The 14,943-nt window shown below is 40.7% G+C and overlaps 1 protein-coding gene across 10 annotated transcripts in view; it reads left to right on the top strand.

The window, feature by feature from the left end:
• sh3bgr (SH3 domain binding glutamate-rich protein) overlaps positions 1 to 14,943 on the top strand; it is a 56,875-nt gene that overhangs the window by 31,871 nt on the left and 10,061 nt on the right. For 6 of the 10 annotated variants that reach the window (XM_072585643.1, XM_072585645.1, XM_072585646.1 and 3 more), the window contains exons 3-6: positions 2,321 to 2,401; positions 6,498 to 6,557; positions 10,551 to 10,646; positions 11,518 to 11,589. In XM_072585643.1, coding sequence (XP_072441744.1) covers positions 2,321 to 2,401; positions 6,498 to 6,557; positions 10,551 to 10,646; positions 11,518 to 11,589 — 309 coding nt within the window. The remainder of the gene's footprint in view (positions 1 to 2,320; positions 2,402 to 6,497; positions 6,558 to 10,550; positions 10,647 to 11,517; positions 11,590 to 14,943) is intronic. The other 4 variants (XM_072585651.1, XM_072585649.1, XM_072585652.1 and 1 more) reach the window with 2 other exon arrangements.

The raw sequence follows: 14,943 nt of genomic DNA, 5'->3' as shown, positions 1-14,943 counted from the left end.
ACACAGCTGTCAACTGATGTCTGTCAGTTAATTGTTAATGCCTTAACTGCAAATAAGAGTATTGTGGTCTATGCTCTTTTATAATTATAAAATCTCAGTGGACGTCAGTGAGTTTAGCTGGCTGGCTGGATGGTTTGCAATGCAATGCAATGACACTGAGAGTTCCGGTTTACGTCCTGAACTGGCTGAAGTCACCATGCCTTCTCAATTTGTGTTATGATGTCATCATTATTGCATACCTCTTATTGGTAAGAAGCAGAATTGTAATGCTGTATTACAGCTATATTTTGCTACACAACTATATCCATTTTATACATTTAGTGTTGAAGTCTGATGGCTAATACGAGGTGAAAATGTCCTGAAAAGAAACACCTGAGAATGGAAACTGCAGTCCACTGTCCTCTTGACATTACGAGAGGCTTTGCTGGTTACTAAGTTGGTTAAAGGAACAGTCATTTCATGTATTAGCTATCTCCTATGGCAAGTCTAACATGAAAACTTACTCCATGGATCACCTCTGAAACATCTAAGTCTAGGCCAGTCCTTCAAACATATGTGAATTTATACCAAATGCTGTATTGGGGATTTTCATCTGGTTCCATGAAATTGGTCAATATTTTGTAGAAAAAAAAATTAAACAAAAGATTAAGAATCAACAAATAAAACCATATGATTTTCTGGTTTTCCAAATTTTAAAGTCATTCATGAGATTTGGGATTGCTGGCTAGGCCAGCACTTATTGCCCATCCTTTAAGAGTCATTGCTGTGGGTCTGGAGTCGTGTGTAGGCCAGACCAGGTGATAATGGAAGATTTCTTTCCTAAAAGATATTTGTGTTTTTATGACAATCAACAGTGGTTACATGGGCACTGTTAGGCTAGCTTGCTTTTGAAATGAATTCAAATTCATCTGCTATGTTGGAATTTAAACCCATGTCCCTATATTAAAACTAAAAATTGATGGAAAATCTCAGCAGGTCAGGCAGCAGCTTTGGAGACAAATCAAAGTTGACGTTTTGGGTCCAATGACCCTTCCTCCTTCAGAACTGCTGGTGGCTAGGAAAAGGATGGTTTTGATAAAAAGATTGGGTGGGTGTGGAGTAAACAATAGTTGGAGATAAAGCCCAGAGAGTAAGAGACTGTTATACAGTCAAAGGAGTAATTAAAGGTCAGTTTGGGGGAATCCAAAGCTGCTAATGGGGCCAGTTAGTGACTAACAATGGGTGGTGTATGGTTGGAAGCCTGGGGAAAGGTGCTCAAGCCCTAAAACTGTTGAACTTGATATTAAATCCAGAAGACTGCAAAGTTCCCAAATAGAAAATGAGATGCTGTTGTTCCAGCTCACACTGAACTTTGCTGGAGCACTGCAACAAGCCTAAGACAGAGATGTTGGCCTGGGATCATGGTGGTCTGTTGAAGTGGCAGGCAATTGGAAGTTCAATTTTTTTTTTGTGGACAGAACATGGGTGTTCTGCTAAGTGGTCACCCAGTCTAGATTAGATTTCTGCACTTCATTTTCCCAATGTAGAGAAGACCACATTGTGAGCACTGAATACTGTAGATTAGATTTGAGTGAAGACATTGCTTCACCTGGAAGGTGTGTTTGGATCTTTGGATAGTGAGAAGGGAGGACACATGGGCAGCACAGTTGCTCAGTGATTACCACTGCTGCCTCACAGCACTTAAGGACTTGGGTTCGATTAGGGTGGCATGGTGGCTCAGTGGTTAGCACTGCTACCTCACAGCATCAGGGACCCGGTTCACTTCCACCCTCTGGCAACTGTTTTTGTAGAATTTGCACATTTTCCCCGTGTCTGCATGGGTTTCCTCCAGGTGCTCTGGTTTCTTTCCAGAGTCCAAAGATGTGCAGGTTAAATGGATTGGCCATGCTAAATTGCCCATAGTATCCAGAGATGTGTAGGATGGGTGGGTTAGCCCTTGGGAAGTACAGGGTTATAGGTTGGGGGGGTGTCTGGGAGGACTTGATGGGCTGAATAGCCTGCTTCCACACTGTAAGGATTCTATTTTTATAAAAAAAGAAAAACAGACAGGTATTATTGTCTAGTGATTGCCTGGGAGAGTGCTATGGGGCTGTGGGCCATGCTGGGAATGAAGGAGGAATGGACCAGGGTGTCCCGGAGGGAATGGTCCTTGCAGAAGGCTGACAAGGGAATCCCTATGTATAACTCATTCTACCACTTACACCTCAGGTCTTACTCTCATGTTTTTGTGTTGATATTTCCAATGTTATTTTAAAGGAACATTTGATGCATTGCAAACACATCACAAACTTCTAAGCCATTGATCATTTTGATATTGTAGGATTTTGAAGCTTTCTTCAATGCCAAGGAAGACAATGGAGTTTATGCATTTCTTGGTCTGGATCCTCCTCCTGGTTCAAAGGTAAACCTTGACAATGTACACTGAACTGCACTCAACTTTCCAAAAAAAACCTACTTAATGTCATAAAGCTATGGTAGAAATGAATGTACAACTTATTGTTAATAACATTTTCTTTAACAATTCAAACAGTACTAAGGGAATTGAGAATAGGGATTAGGACCAGTCCTTGAACCTTGAGACTTCTCAATAGAAATAAACTGACTTGTGAAGCAATCCCTTTGCAAACCCCTCCTGGGCTATTATGAATCTGAATACCGTACTCTGCCAAATACTTCCTCTGTCGAACTCTGCTAGATGTAAAAAGTAAGCACTTCATGCTAATCAGAGGTGTCTCTCTTCAGGAACAGGGCTGGCTTTCCTTTTCATTTTGTTCACTCTCCAGATGTGGAAAATGTCAGCAAGGTTATATTTGTTGATAATCTTTATTTGCCTTGCTGGTGTTGTCTTTTTCCCACTTGTGTACTATTTCAATCATTTAGTTTGTCTATTGTCAGAAAGGAGTTGAGCAATTAAGAATTTGTGCAATGTGGCCTTCGCTGCCTATGCCAGCATTTATACATTCATCCTGAATGCCCTTGAGGTAATAGTGATAGTGAGCTTTTTTCCTGATCTGCCGTAGTCCGTGTGGTGTAGGGGAGGGAATTTATGGATTTTGTCCTAGCGATGGTGAAGAAACAGCAATGTAGCTCTAAGTCAGGATTGTGTGTGACTTGAGGGGAATGTGTCCGCGATTTATTTATTCACTTACAGGATGTGGGCATCGCTTGTTGGCCAGCATTCATGCCTGTCCCTAGATGACCTTGAGAATGTGGAGGTGAGCTGCTTTCTTGAACCGCTGCAGGTTGATCCACAATGCTCTTAGGGAGAGAATTTCAAGATTTGATCCAGTGGCGATCTATATCCAGGTCAGGATGGTGAATGGTTTGGAGGGGATCTTGCAGGTAGTAGTATTCCCATGTATCCACTGACCTTGTTCTTTTTGATAGAAGTGGTAAACACACTCTGCCGATTTCCTAAACAACAAACCCAAACAAGCAGACATAATGTGCCCAGAAACTCTAGCCACCTTACCATACATAAGACATCTCTGAAATGGCCACCAGACTACTCCGACACCTTGGCATCATGGTAGCCCACAAACCTACCAATACAATTAAACAGTGGCTGAATAAACCTAAAGGAACCTATACCAACAACCACCAAAACCAATGCCATTTTCAAAATATCGTGCAAACACTGTAAAACACTACGTCAGACAAACAGGCAGAAAACTAGCCACCAGGATACACTAACACCAACTAACCACCAAGAGACATGACCTACTATCACTAGTATCCTTAAATATAGACTAAGAAGGACACCACTTCAACTGGGGCAACACATCCATCCTAGGACAGTCTAAACAGAAACACGCATGGGAATTCCTAGAGGCCTGGAATTCAAACTGAAACTCCATCAATAAACACATCAATTTGGACCCCATTTGAGAAAAAGAGCTGGAAATTCTATCACCCACTTAAAAGACCAAAACACATCGATAGAGAGCGGGACATAATGTCAGCACTTCGCTGGAAGCTTACTGATGATACCTAACATGTGACGAAGCATTGGAAAAAAGCCTTCCAGCTCAATGAGCAAACTTAAAACCTGAGCTACAAATCTTCTCAAAAATTGCAAATTTAAAAGACATTTGGATGGGTACGTGAATAGGAAAGTTTAGAGGGATACGGGCCAAACAGAGAAATTGGATTAGTTTAGTTAAGGAAACCTGGTCGGCATTAATAAGTTTGACCAAAGCTGTATGACTCTCTAACTATGGTAAGGCCTTCCAGGGTCAGGATGCAAAATAGTTAATCTTTGCGAGGGTAGACGCAAGCCAAAAATAACTAGATTTCAGGAATGAAACTGGCTCTTGACCATATCATTGGGCAGTACGGTGGCTCAGTGGTTAGCACTGCTGCCTCATAGCGCCAGGAACCTGGGTTTGATTCCAGCCTCGAGCGACTGTCTGTGTGGAGTTTGCACATTTTCCTCGTGTTTGTGTGGGTTTCCTCCGGGTGCTCTGGTTTCTTCCCACAATCCAAAGACATGCAGGTTAGGTGAATTGGCCATACTAAATTGCCCATTGTGCTCAGGGATATGTAGGTTAGGTGCATTAGTCAGGGGTGATATAGGATAAGAAGGTTGGGGAATGGGTCGGTGTGGACTTGTTGTGCTAAAGGCCCTGTTTCTACACTGTAGGGATTCTGTTCTATACTCCTGGAGCAAGAGATCTAGTACAGCAAGTTGTATCACCATTTATTTAATTTTAAAATTAAAGACCAAAGTCTTAATTATCACTCTCCTTAGTGTCATGAGATTTGAGGGCTAGGATGTAATGTATTTTTATTTATTGGTGCTGGGGTGGCATTGCTGGCTGGCCAACTAGTATTTTCTGCCTGTCCTGAGGTGCCTTTGAGAAGACTGGTGAGCTGCCTTTTTGAACTGTTGCACATGCTGTAAGTTGACCCACAGTGTCCTTTGGGAGGGAATTCCAGGATTTTGACCCAGCAACTGTAAAGAAATAAAGATCTGTATCAAAATGAGGATGGTGAGTGGCTTGGAGATCTTGTAGATCATGGTGTTTCCATGTATCTGTTGGCTTTGTCCTTCTAGGAGGAAATTGTCCTGGGTTTGGATAATGCCTCCTAAGAATCTTTGGTAAATTTCTGCAGTGTGTTTTACAGATAGAGGCAACTGAATGTACTGAGTGTTTGGGGTGGAGGGAATGGATATTTGTGGATGTGGTGCCAATCATGCAGGCTGCTTGGTCCTGGATAGCGTCTAGCTTTTTGAATGTTGTTGGAGTTGTACCCCTCCAGGCAAGTGCAGAATATTCCATCTCTCACCTGGCTTGTGGATAGTGGACAGGCATTTGGTAGTCAGGAGGTGCGTTATTTGCTGCAGTGTTACTAGCCTCTGACCTGCTGATTAGCCACTGTTTATATGGTGTGTTCATTTGAGTTTCTGATCAACGGTAACTCCAGGGATGTTGATCGTGAGGAATTTAGTGATGGTGACACCATTGAATGTCTAGGGGTAGTGGTTGGATAATCTCTTATTGGTCATTATCTGGCATTTGTGTGAAATGAATGTTACTTGCTACTTGTATGCCCAAGACTGGATATAGTCCAAATCTTGTTGCATTTGAACATGAACTGACCATATCTGAGGAGTTGTGAATGGTGCTGAGTATCCCCACTTCTGATCTTATGTTGGAATGAAGGTCATTGAATTAACTGAAGGTGGTTTGGCCTGAGACACTACCTTGAGGAGTTCCTGCAGAGATGCCCTGGAGCTGAGGTGACTGACTTGCAACAACCAGAGCCATTTTCCTATGTGCCAGATAAGACTCCAACTAGCAGAGAGTTTGCCTCTTGATACCCATTGCTTCCAGTTTTGCTAAGGTTACTTGTTGCCCCGTTGAGTCCACTTTGCCTTGATGTCAAGGACTTTCACTCTCATCCCTTGTCTGGAATTCACCTCTTTTGTTCATATTTGGGTTAAAGCTGTGAATAGATCAGGACCTGAGTGGCCATGGCAGGACCCAAACTCAGCAGGTTGTTGCTGATCAGGTGCTCAGTCATTTCTCATTTCAGTCTTAATCAGCCCCATATCTGTGCCCCCATGTTTGAGATTGGAAACAGTCCCTTCATTTTTCTGTATTATGAGCTCTATATATTCCTGTTAATTTGTAGATGTAAAAATGCTTTATTTTTGGAATGTGTTAGCTGGATAAATGACTTCCATAATGTAGATTTATTTTTGCTTTCCTCTTTTGTCTTGCATGTTACAATATTTCAGATTCTGTACAGTGTACTGGAAGCGTTGTGATAGGTTTAGGCACACCAATTTAAAACTTCCAGTAAAAATTTAAAATCTGGTTTCTGAACTACATTAAGATTAACTTTTTTAATAGACGATGACCAATACTCAAACGTACTGAACATCATTTTTGTCATTTTTGAATTGTTGAAATCATATTTCCTCATATTTATAATTAATGTAGTTTATATACAATTCTGTGTTTCCTGTTTTTGGTTTTGCTCTGCTACAGGAAGCACATCAAGCTGCAATCATCCAGAATGGTGAAGTTCCGGAAAATGATAAAGCAGATGTAATTAAACTTGAAGTTTTTTTTCTCTTTTTTTTTGTTCTGCTCTACCTCATCATCTGAACTAACCTGTTCAACTGTTAATGTTTTTGCTTGGTGCTTTTGAAGCATGCACTGTAGACCATTGGTTAGATCATTGCTGAGGAGCTGCATAACCACTACTTTGTTGGTACATATCGATTGGACAGAATCTAAGTTTAGGGTGTGTTTCACAATTGTAACTTCATTAACTTATTTGTTTGAATCTGAGCTCATCCAACTGCAACAGTGTGCATTGAGAGTTTCCCAGTTTTTACAAGTTTTGGTTTTCTCACAATGATCATGTTTATAGCCATGTTGATATCAGCAGTACAGAGGTGACATGTTACTTTGTCATTTAGTCAGTTTAGGTTAAGTAACGGTGCAAGAGGTTAAAGAATTGTGAATGCAATTGTGCAAAGAACTATGAAAAGATAAGACCAGAGTGTACATAGCAACCAGTTTAACCACAGTGATGGGAACACTTCTTTGCTAATCCAGGACAAAATTAAGTCACTGACAAGGAACGGCAAAATTAATCTTAAGGGCAAATTGTGTTTAAACTGAGTTTTTAATCAGCAACAGAATATATGTGGAAATAATCTTTTGAGGAGGATAGTGATAAATGTAAAGATAATATTTGGCTGCTTTTGGAATACTGCATTCAATTCAGGCCTCCCTGCTATAGGAAGGATGTTGTGAAACTAGAAAGGGTTCAGAAAAGATTTACAAGACGTTGCCAGGGTTGGATGGTTTGAGCTATAGGGATAGGTGGAATATGCTGGGACTATTTTCCCTAGAACATCAGAAGCTGAGGGGTGACCTTCTAGAAGTTTTGTAGAAGTGACCTTCTATAAAATTATGCCGACATAGGGTGAGTAGCCAAGGACTTTTCCATGGGGTGGCAGAGTCCCAAACAAGAGGGAAAGGTTTAAAAGGGATGGAAGGAGCAACTTTTTCACAAAGAGGTTGGTGCTTGCGTAGAATGAGCTGCCAGAGGAAGTGGTCGAGGCTGGTATACAAACAGGAAGGTTTAGAGGGGTATGGTCCAAATGCTGGCAAATGGGACTAAATTAATTTAGGATATTTGATTTGAAAGATCTGTTTCCAAGCTGTACTTCTCTATCATTCTAAGACATGGGTGGATGTATGAAAGATGACATATGCAGAAAGGTTTTATTCATTTTGTAAGGAGGAAAGTGGAAAGATGATAATAGTACAGTTCTAATAGGGTTGCAGAAGCAGTGGTATCTGTGCAAATCATTAATTAAAGATGGCAGGATAGGTCAGCAAAATGGTTGATAAAGGCCAGGAGGTTATATGCTTTATAAGTAGGGACATGGAGTACAAAGGTAATGAAGTTATGAAAGCATTACTTAAGCCTTAACTGGAATATTTTGTCATGTTCTGGGCATCAAGCTTTAGGAAGAATATGAAGGCATTGGAGATGATGTGGGAGGAAAGAAAGAGGAGATATTACAGGAATATAGAACCTGTCACCTGGATAGCTTGGAGCAGTTTGGCAGCTCTTGCCAGAGAAGAGAAAATTTAAGTGGATATTTTATATGTCGAGACAGAGTAGATGGAGATAAACTGTGCTCTTAAGCCTAAGGATTAAGAACCAAAGGGAACAGAATTAAGGTGATTGGCAAAATATACGATATCTACATGAGAGAAAACAAATTGCAGCAAGTGGTCAGGATCTGGAATGCCTTGTTTGAGAGAATATTGGATGTGGATTCAATTGAGGCTTTCAAAAGATAATTGGATAATTTTCCAAGGGCTAAACAATCTTCGGGGCAATTGTGAGGATTACGCTAAATGAGTTGCTCTTGCAGAATTCTAGCACAAACATGATGGACCAAATGGCCGCCTCCTGTGCTGTAACTGTTCTGTGATAATGAAATTAGGTTGCAAAAGTATCTAAAGTAAACTAGTGACTCATTTTACATTGGAACTGATCAGGTCTGCTGAGGTCTGCAGTAGTTCAGGGCTACTGAATAAAATACTGATGTAATTGGGTTGCGTGAAAGCAAACAAATATTTTAAGATGATTTTCACCACAAAAAAGTTTCTTTAATTCCCATTCCAAATATGGTAAAAAGTGAAGAACACCGTAACCAACTCAGGAGGACATAGACTGGAGATGGACAGAGATGGCGATGAAATTTAATGCTGAGGAATGGAAGGGATTGTTGGAGGTATCTGGAGAGGATATTAATTAAGTGCATAAGTTTAAGGGTTTATAGGAAGATTTGAGACCAATACACCAATCTTTGAGGGTGACTGAGCAAGTTGATGTAGCTACATTAAAAATGTATGAGATATTTGAGTTAAGAGCTGGTCACTGATCTTCTGTATTATAAAAAGAGACAGGGTACAAAAGAAAGGAAATTATGTCCACCCTTGTTATAAATCACTGGGTCTAAGCTGGCATGTCCAATAATTTTCAAAAACCTGTCAAGAACTTGCAGAGACTGCAGTGAAGTTATGCCAGGATATGGGACTCCAGTTACATGGAGAGAATGGAGAAGCTGAGGTTGTACTTGGAACATAGAAGCTGAATGGATAATCTAATGGAGCTGTTCAAACTCATGAACGAGAAATTGTTTCCATTGTCAGTGGGTTGCTAACGAGAGGGTAAGATAGTTGGCAAATTATAAGTGTTGGAGAAATGGGAATTTTATTTTCACAGCAATTTATAATCTGGAATGTGCATAAAAACATATTAGAAGCAAGTTTAGTCATAACATTCAGAAGAGCATTGGGTGTAAACTTAAATAGGAAATCATGCAAATCTATGGGGGAAGGATGAGTGAGTGAGTAACTGGATGGTCCTGTCAAAAGAATGACAGATACACAATATACTAAGTGCTTCTGAGCTCTAAGATCCCATATTTCTATCAACAGGTAAGTTGATGCAGGAATAGAATAGATAGAAATCTACTGCTTCAACTCGTGAATTAATAGGAATGTGCATGTGAGATAAGAGATTCAGTGTAGAAGATATGGGAAAGAGCATTAAAACTTTTTTTTAACATATTAGTTTGAAGCTGTGGACAGATAGGTGGGCAAAGGAACAGGTTCAGTGGATAGATGCGGAGATGGATAATGGGGGTATTTGGAAACAGTACCATAAAGAATTAATGTTGCGCCAGGGCTTTAGGCCCCTGGAACAACTTTGCAATAGTAAAGATCTGGACACTGTATTACAGCTGAAGAAGTGAGAGACACTGAAAAACACGGAGGACTAGATAGGAGCCTGAAGTCTTGCCATGTGGATGTCAGAAATCAGTTTCAAGTAGCATCAAGAATGGACCAATTAGCACGAGGTGGTAGCTTCATGGAATTGTCTTTCTATAATGTAAACAGTAAGATTAGAGCTGAGTATCTGTGAATACCATATATTGTAGTGTTGAGTCTTAATATTTTAATGAAATCCAAGACTGGTAACAGTTCTTGACTTTGCCATCTACCAGTCTGTCTTGAACCCAAACTTATGGATATGGCTGTGAAGCCACACCAGAAGAATTAAGGCTATTACTCTGAAGATAAGTATGAACACCAGCAAATTGGGCCATTGGGCTCCTTCCATGTTGTAATTTCAATGCAATCTCCAAATCTAATTTTGGATAACAAAATGCTAGAGAAATAAGGACGTATATGCATTTCAAGTAGGGAAGAAAAGTAGCTTTAACCAAATCATTATGCCACAAAAGAAATGTGAAATAAGTTGTGATAATCATAATTTTTAACATAATTACCACCAACATTTTGAACACAGTTTTAATAACTCCAATCGCATGTATTGATTTAAAAACTAGAATGCTGGGTTCAATTTTATGTCTCTAACCTTTAAGCTTGGTTAACTGAAAAGAATGTTGCCTGTCAACAATGTTCTTTCTGTACCTAAAACTTGCCTTGTATGCAATATCTTTGCATGATCCTTTCCTTCAACTTGATTTTTCACTTTGGTAGGGCAATGAGCAGCATTTGCTTATAGCTGCAGAAGATCAGCCTGAAGAAAATATTGAAATGTTGCATAATCATTTTGAGCAATCACCAGATATAAATGTAATTATGCATTTGCTTATGTTGCTTTTATCATGTGTGGTGTATGTTTTGTGTGTGCTTTCTTGTTTAATTTTTTTTCCACCTCTTTTCTGTAATGGTGTGTGGAGATGCAGTGGTCGTTTTGTGCAAGCACAGTAATGGTTCAATGTGAATTTAACCTAAAAATTCAAATTTGGCATTTTGATGTAAAGAGGTTTAAAGCATATGTTTTATCAAAATAATATTACATCTTAACATTTAATTGATAGTGACAGAGATGAAACTCCTTGGGAGATATAGCAAAGGATTGAAGGATTATCAAATTTTACCCATATCATACACAGAGCAAATGTAGACTACTTAGCTCCTGTAGCCTGTTTGGGTATTTAGTAAGCTCTGGACTGACTTGCAAACTAACTCTACTTGCATGATTTCTACTGTTTTGTTTAACAAATTTCAATCAATCTCTGTTTTAAAATTAGCAATTGATGCGATATTGATTGTCGTTTTGAGGGAAAGAACTAACAGACTGAGAGGATAGAGTAGTAGGTTGAGATTTTCTTGTACGTTATATCAAGGAAAGACATAATGCTACTATCTGCCATTTAGTCATCACTATTTCTCACTTAACTACCTTATGTGCACTTTTATATTCTGAGTATTTTTTATCCTTTTTTTGTTTTGTCTCTTTGTTTTTTAAATTGGGAATTCTTAACTTTTCAAGTATCAGCATGTTTGTTCTTTCCACAGAGATTGCTTGCTTAAACCACTTTGTTTTGTTTTAAAATTGCAGTTTCTACAGTGTTTGTGTTCCATTTGAACTTTTAGAATCTGGTAGATTTTATATTGTGTACATTGCTTTCCTTTTGAAAATTGATATTGGCATGTGCAGGAAAACATTGGTGAGAATGAAGCTGACAAACATGAGGAATCTGTTCATCAAACAATTGAATCAGAAGACACAGTAAGATAATATTTCAAACCTGTAAATGGTCCATATTTTCCCATTTTAGTGGCTTAACCATTTCATTCTCAATGCTAATTCCTACCTTAAATCAATTCAATTCACAAGGCAAACTAATAATGCAATGTCATTTAATAACCATCTAATGTTCAATTCAGCAATCATTTTAATTCTAGGTAGCTTGATCAATTTGGGCATATTCACAAAGGATTGGGAAAGAAGCATGAACATTGCTCTTTAATTTAAAGTTGAGGTAGAATATACAAGAGGGGACATTGGAGATTGTTTTATAATATTGTCCTTTGTCTTATTATGAACTTGGTCACCTGAAAATAGTAGTTAAGGTACATTGTACCTATGGATAATTATTTTGATGTTGCATTGCATTGAGAAGTTCAAACTTGATTTATTGGTAACTATTGATCTTGCCAGGCTCCCCAAGTAGATTCCTTGCATACTGAAAAGGCTTCCCATAATACCCTGTTTTGGGTAGTGAAAAAATTCTTAGGTCATTGCATTGACCTTGTCAGTTTGATGGTTTTGATAACTTCAGTTTGCAGTTAGTATCAATGATCCTAATTACCCCAAATGCCTGGATAATTTGTGAATATTCCCAGTTTTATTGTACAGTGATGATTGTTAAAATGTAACTGATTTTGATTCCTTGCTTCATAGATAAATGAAGTGTTAACAATTAGTTATTTTTGTGGCTTTCCTCTTTCAGACCCAGATTTAACATAGTGAAACACCATTCATTATAGTGAATTATTCCTCCCTGTTTTGCTGCTTGTAATCCTCCAGAAACAACCTGGTTGTAACATAGCATGTCATGTGAAAATATGAAGGAATATCTCTATCCAGTAAAAATACCTGAGTGCTCATCCATAACCAAATTCATGTTTAATGCAAGATTATGGCTTGAGTATTTCCAATCACAGTGCATAGTGGTGGACTGTGTGTAGGCTTTCATTGTAGCTAAGGCTTGCTCCATCTGTCATCTTGCATTTATTCACAGAGTACTTCTATTAACTCTTTACCTTTTTCAGGTGTTGTGGATTGAATTTCATTTGGACATACAGATAGTGCCTTATCCATTATCTAACATGTTAATCTTTTGAGTGTTCATCTCATTTCCATCTTTCTACTTAACAAACACTATTCTTCTAAACACCTAGGATGTTTTGAAATGTCTTTCAAAATGAATTTGTAATCTAATATGCATGTTTTCCTTTTTAATTTCATGCTTTTGTCCATTTCAGTTTCTACTAAGGAGACTAGTCCGAAAGACAAATGTGGGGGAGAAAAGTGATACTTAGTGCAGTACCAGCAGTTCACACTTTTTGTGAAACAAAACTTTTATATAGCAAAAGATTTTCAAATGCTCTACAGACAGACAAGTTTGCAAAAATTTATGAACATTAGGCTTTAGTTGAATAGGTAAAAACAATGACTGCAGATGCTGGAAACCAGATTCTGGATTAGTGGTGCTGGAAGAGAACAGCAGTTCAGGCAGCATCTGAGGAGCAATAAAATCGATGTTTCAGACAACAGCCGTTCATCAGGAATAAAGGCAGTGAGCCTGAAGCGTGGAGAGATAAGCTAGAGGAGGGTGGGGGTGGGGAGAAAGTGGCATAGAGTACAATAGGTGAGTGGGGGAGGAGATGAAGGTGATAGGTCAGGGAGGAGAGGGTGGAGTGGATAGGCGGAAAAGAAGAAAGGCAGATAGGACAAGTCATGGGGACAGTGCTGAGCTGGAAGTTTAGAACCAGGGTGAGGTGGGGGAAGGGGAAATGAGGAAACTGTTGAAGTCCACATTGATGCCCTGGGGTTGAAGTCTTCCGAGGTGGAAGATGAGGCGTTCTTCCTTCAGGCGTCTGGTGGTGAGGGAGCGGCGGTGAAGGAGGCCCAGGACCTCCATGTCCTTGGCAGAGTGGGAGGGGGAGTTGAAATGTTGGGCCACAGGGCGGTGTGGTTGATTGGTGCGGGTGACCCGGAGATGTTCCCTAAAGCGCTGTGCTAGGAGGCGTGCAGTCTCCCCAGTATAGAGGAGACCGCATCGGGAGCAACGGATACAATAAATGATATTAGTGGATGTGCAGGTAAAACTTTGATTGATGTGGAAGGCTCCTTTAGGGCCTTGGATGGAGGTGAGGGAGGAGGTGTGGGCGCAGGTTTTGCAATTCCTGCGGTGGCAGGGGAAGGTGCCGGGATGGGGGGGGTGAGTTGTAGGGGGCGCGTGGACCTGACCAGATAGTCATGGAGGGAACGGTCTTTGCAGAAGGTGGAAAGGGGTGGGAAGGGAAATATATCTCTGGTGGTGGGGTCTGTTTGGAGGTGGCGGAAATGTTGGCGGATGATTTGGTTTAAGCGAAGGTTGGTCGGGTGGAAGGTGAGCACCAGGGGCGTTCTGTCCTTGTTATGGTTGGAGGGGTGGGGTCTGAGGGCGGGGATGCTGGATGTGGATGAGATGCGTTGGACGGCATCTTTAACCAGGTGGGAAGCGAAATTGCGGTCTCTAAAGAAAGAGGCCATCTGGTGTGTTCTATGGTGGAACTGGTCCTCCTGGGAGCAGATACGGCGGAGGTGGAGGAATTGGGAATACGGGATGGCATTTTTGCAAGAGATTGGGTGGGAAGAGGTGTAATCCAGGTAGCTGTGAGAGTCGGTGGGTTTGTAAAAAATGTTGGTGTCAAGTCGGTCGTCATTAATGGAGATGGAGAGGTCCAGGAAGGGGAGGGAGGTGTCAGAGATGGTCCAGGTAAATTTAAGTTCAGGGTGGAATGTGTTGGTGAAGTTGATGAATTGCTCAACCTCCTCATGGGAGCACGAGATGGCGCCAATGCAGTCATCAATGTAGCAGAGGAAGAGGTGGGGAGTGATGCCGGTGTAATTACAGAAGATGGACTGTTCTCCGTAGCCAACAAAGAGACTGGCATAGCTGGGGCCCATACATGTGCCCATGGCTACCCCTTTGGTCTGGAGGAAGTGGGAGGATTCAAAGGAGAAATTGTTAAGGGTGAGGTCCAGTTCGGCCAAACGAATGAGAGTGTCAGTGGAAGGGTACTGTTGGGGAGTTGGGAGAGGAAAAAATGGAGGGCTTGGAGGCCCTGGTCATGGTGGATGGAAGTGTAGAGGGATTGGATATCCATGGTGAAGATGAGATGTTGGGGGCCGGGGAAACGGAAGTCTTGGAGGAGGTGGAGGGTGTGGGTCGTGTCTCTAATGTATGTGGGGAGTTCCTGGACTAGCGGGGATAGGACAGTGTTGAGGTAGGTAGAAATGAGTTCAGTGGGGCAGGAGCATTCTGGGCCAGGGTGGTCAGGCTTGTGGACCTTGGGAAGAAGGTAGAACCGG

This window comes from Chiloscyllium punctatum, chromosome 15, assembly GCF_047496795.1.
Source record: "Chiloscyllium punctatum isolate Juve2018m chromosome 15, sChiPun1.3, whole genome shotgun sequence".
NCBI classification, from domain to species: domain Eukaryota; kingdom Metazoa; phylum Chordata; class Chondrichthyes; order Orectolobiformes; family Hemiscylliidae; genus Chiloscyllium; species Chiloscyllium punctatum.
The sequence above is the reverse complement of the archived record's forward strand: the minus strand, read 5'-3'. Positions and strand labels throughout refer to the sequence as shown.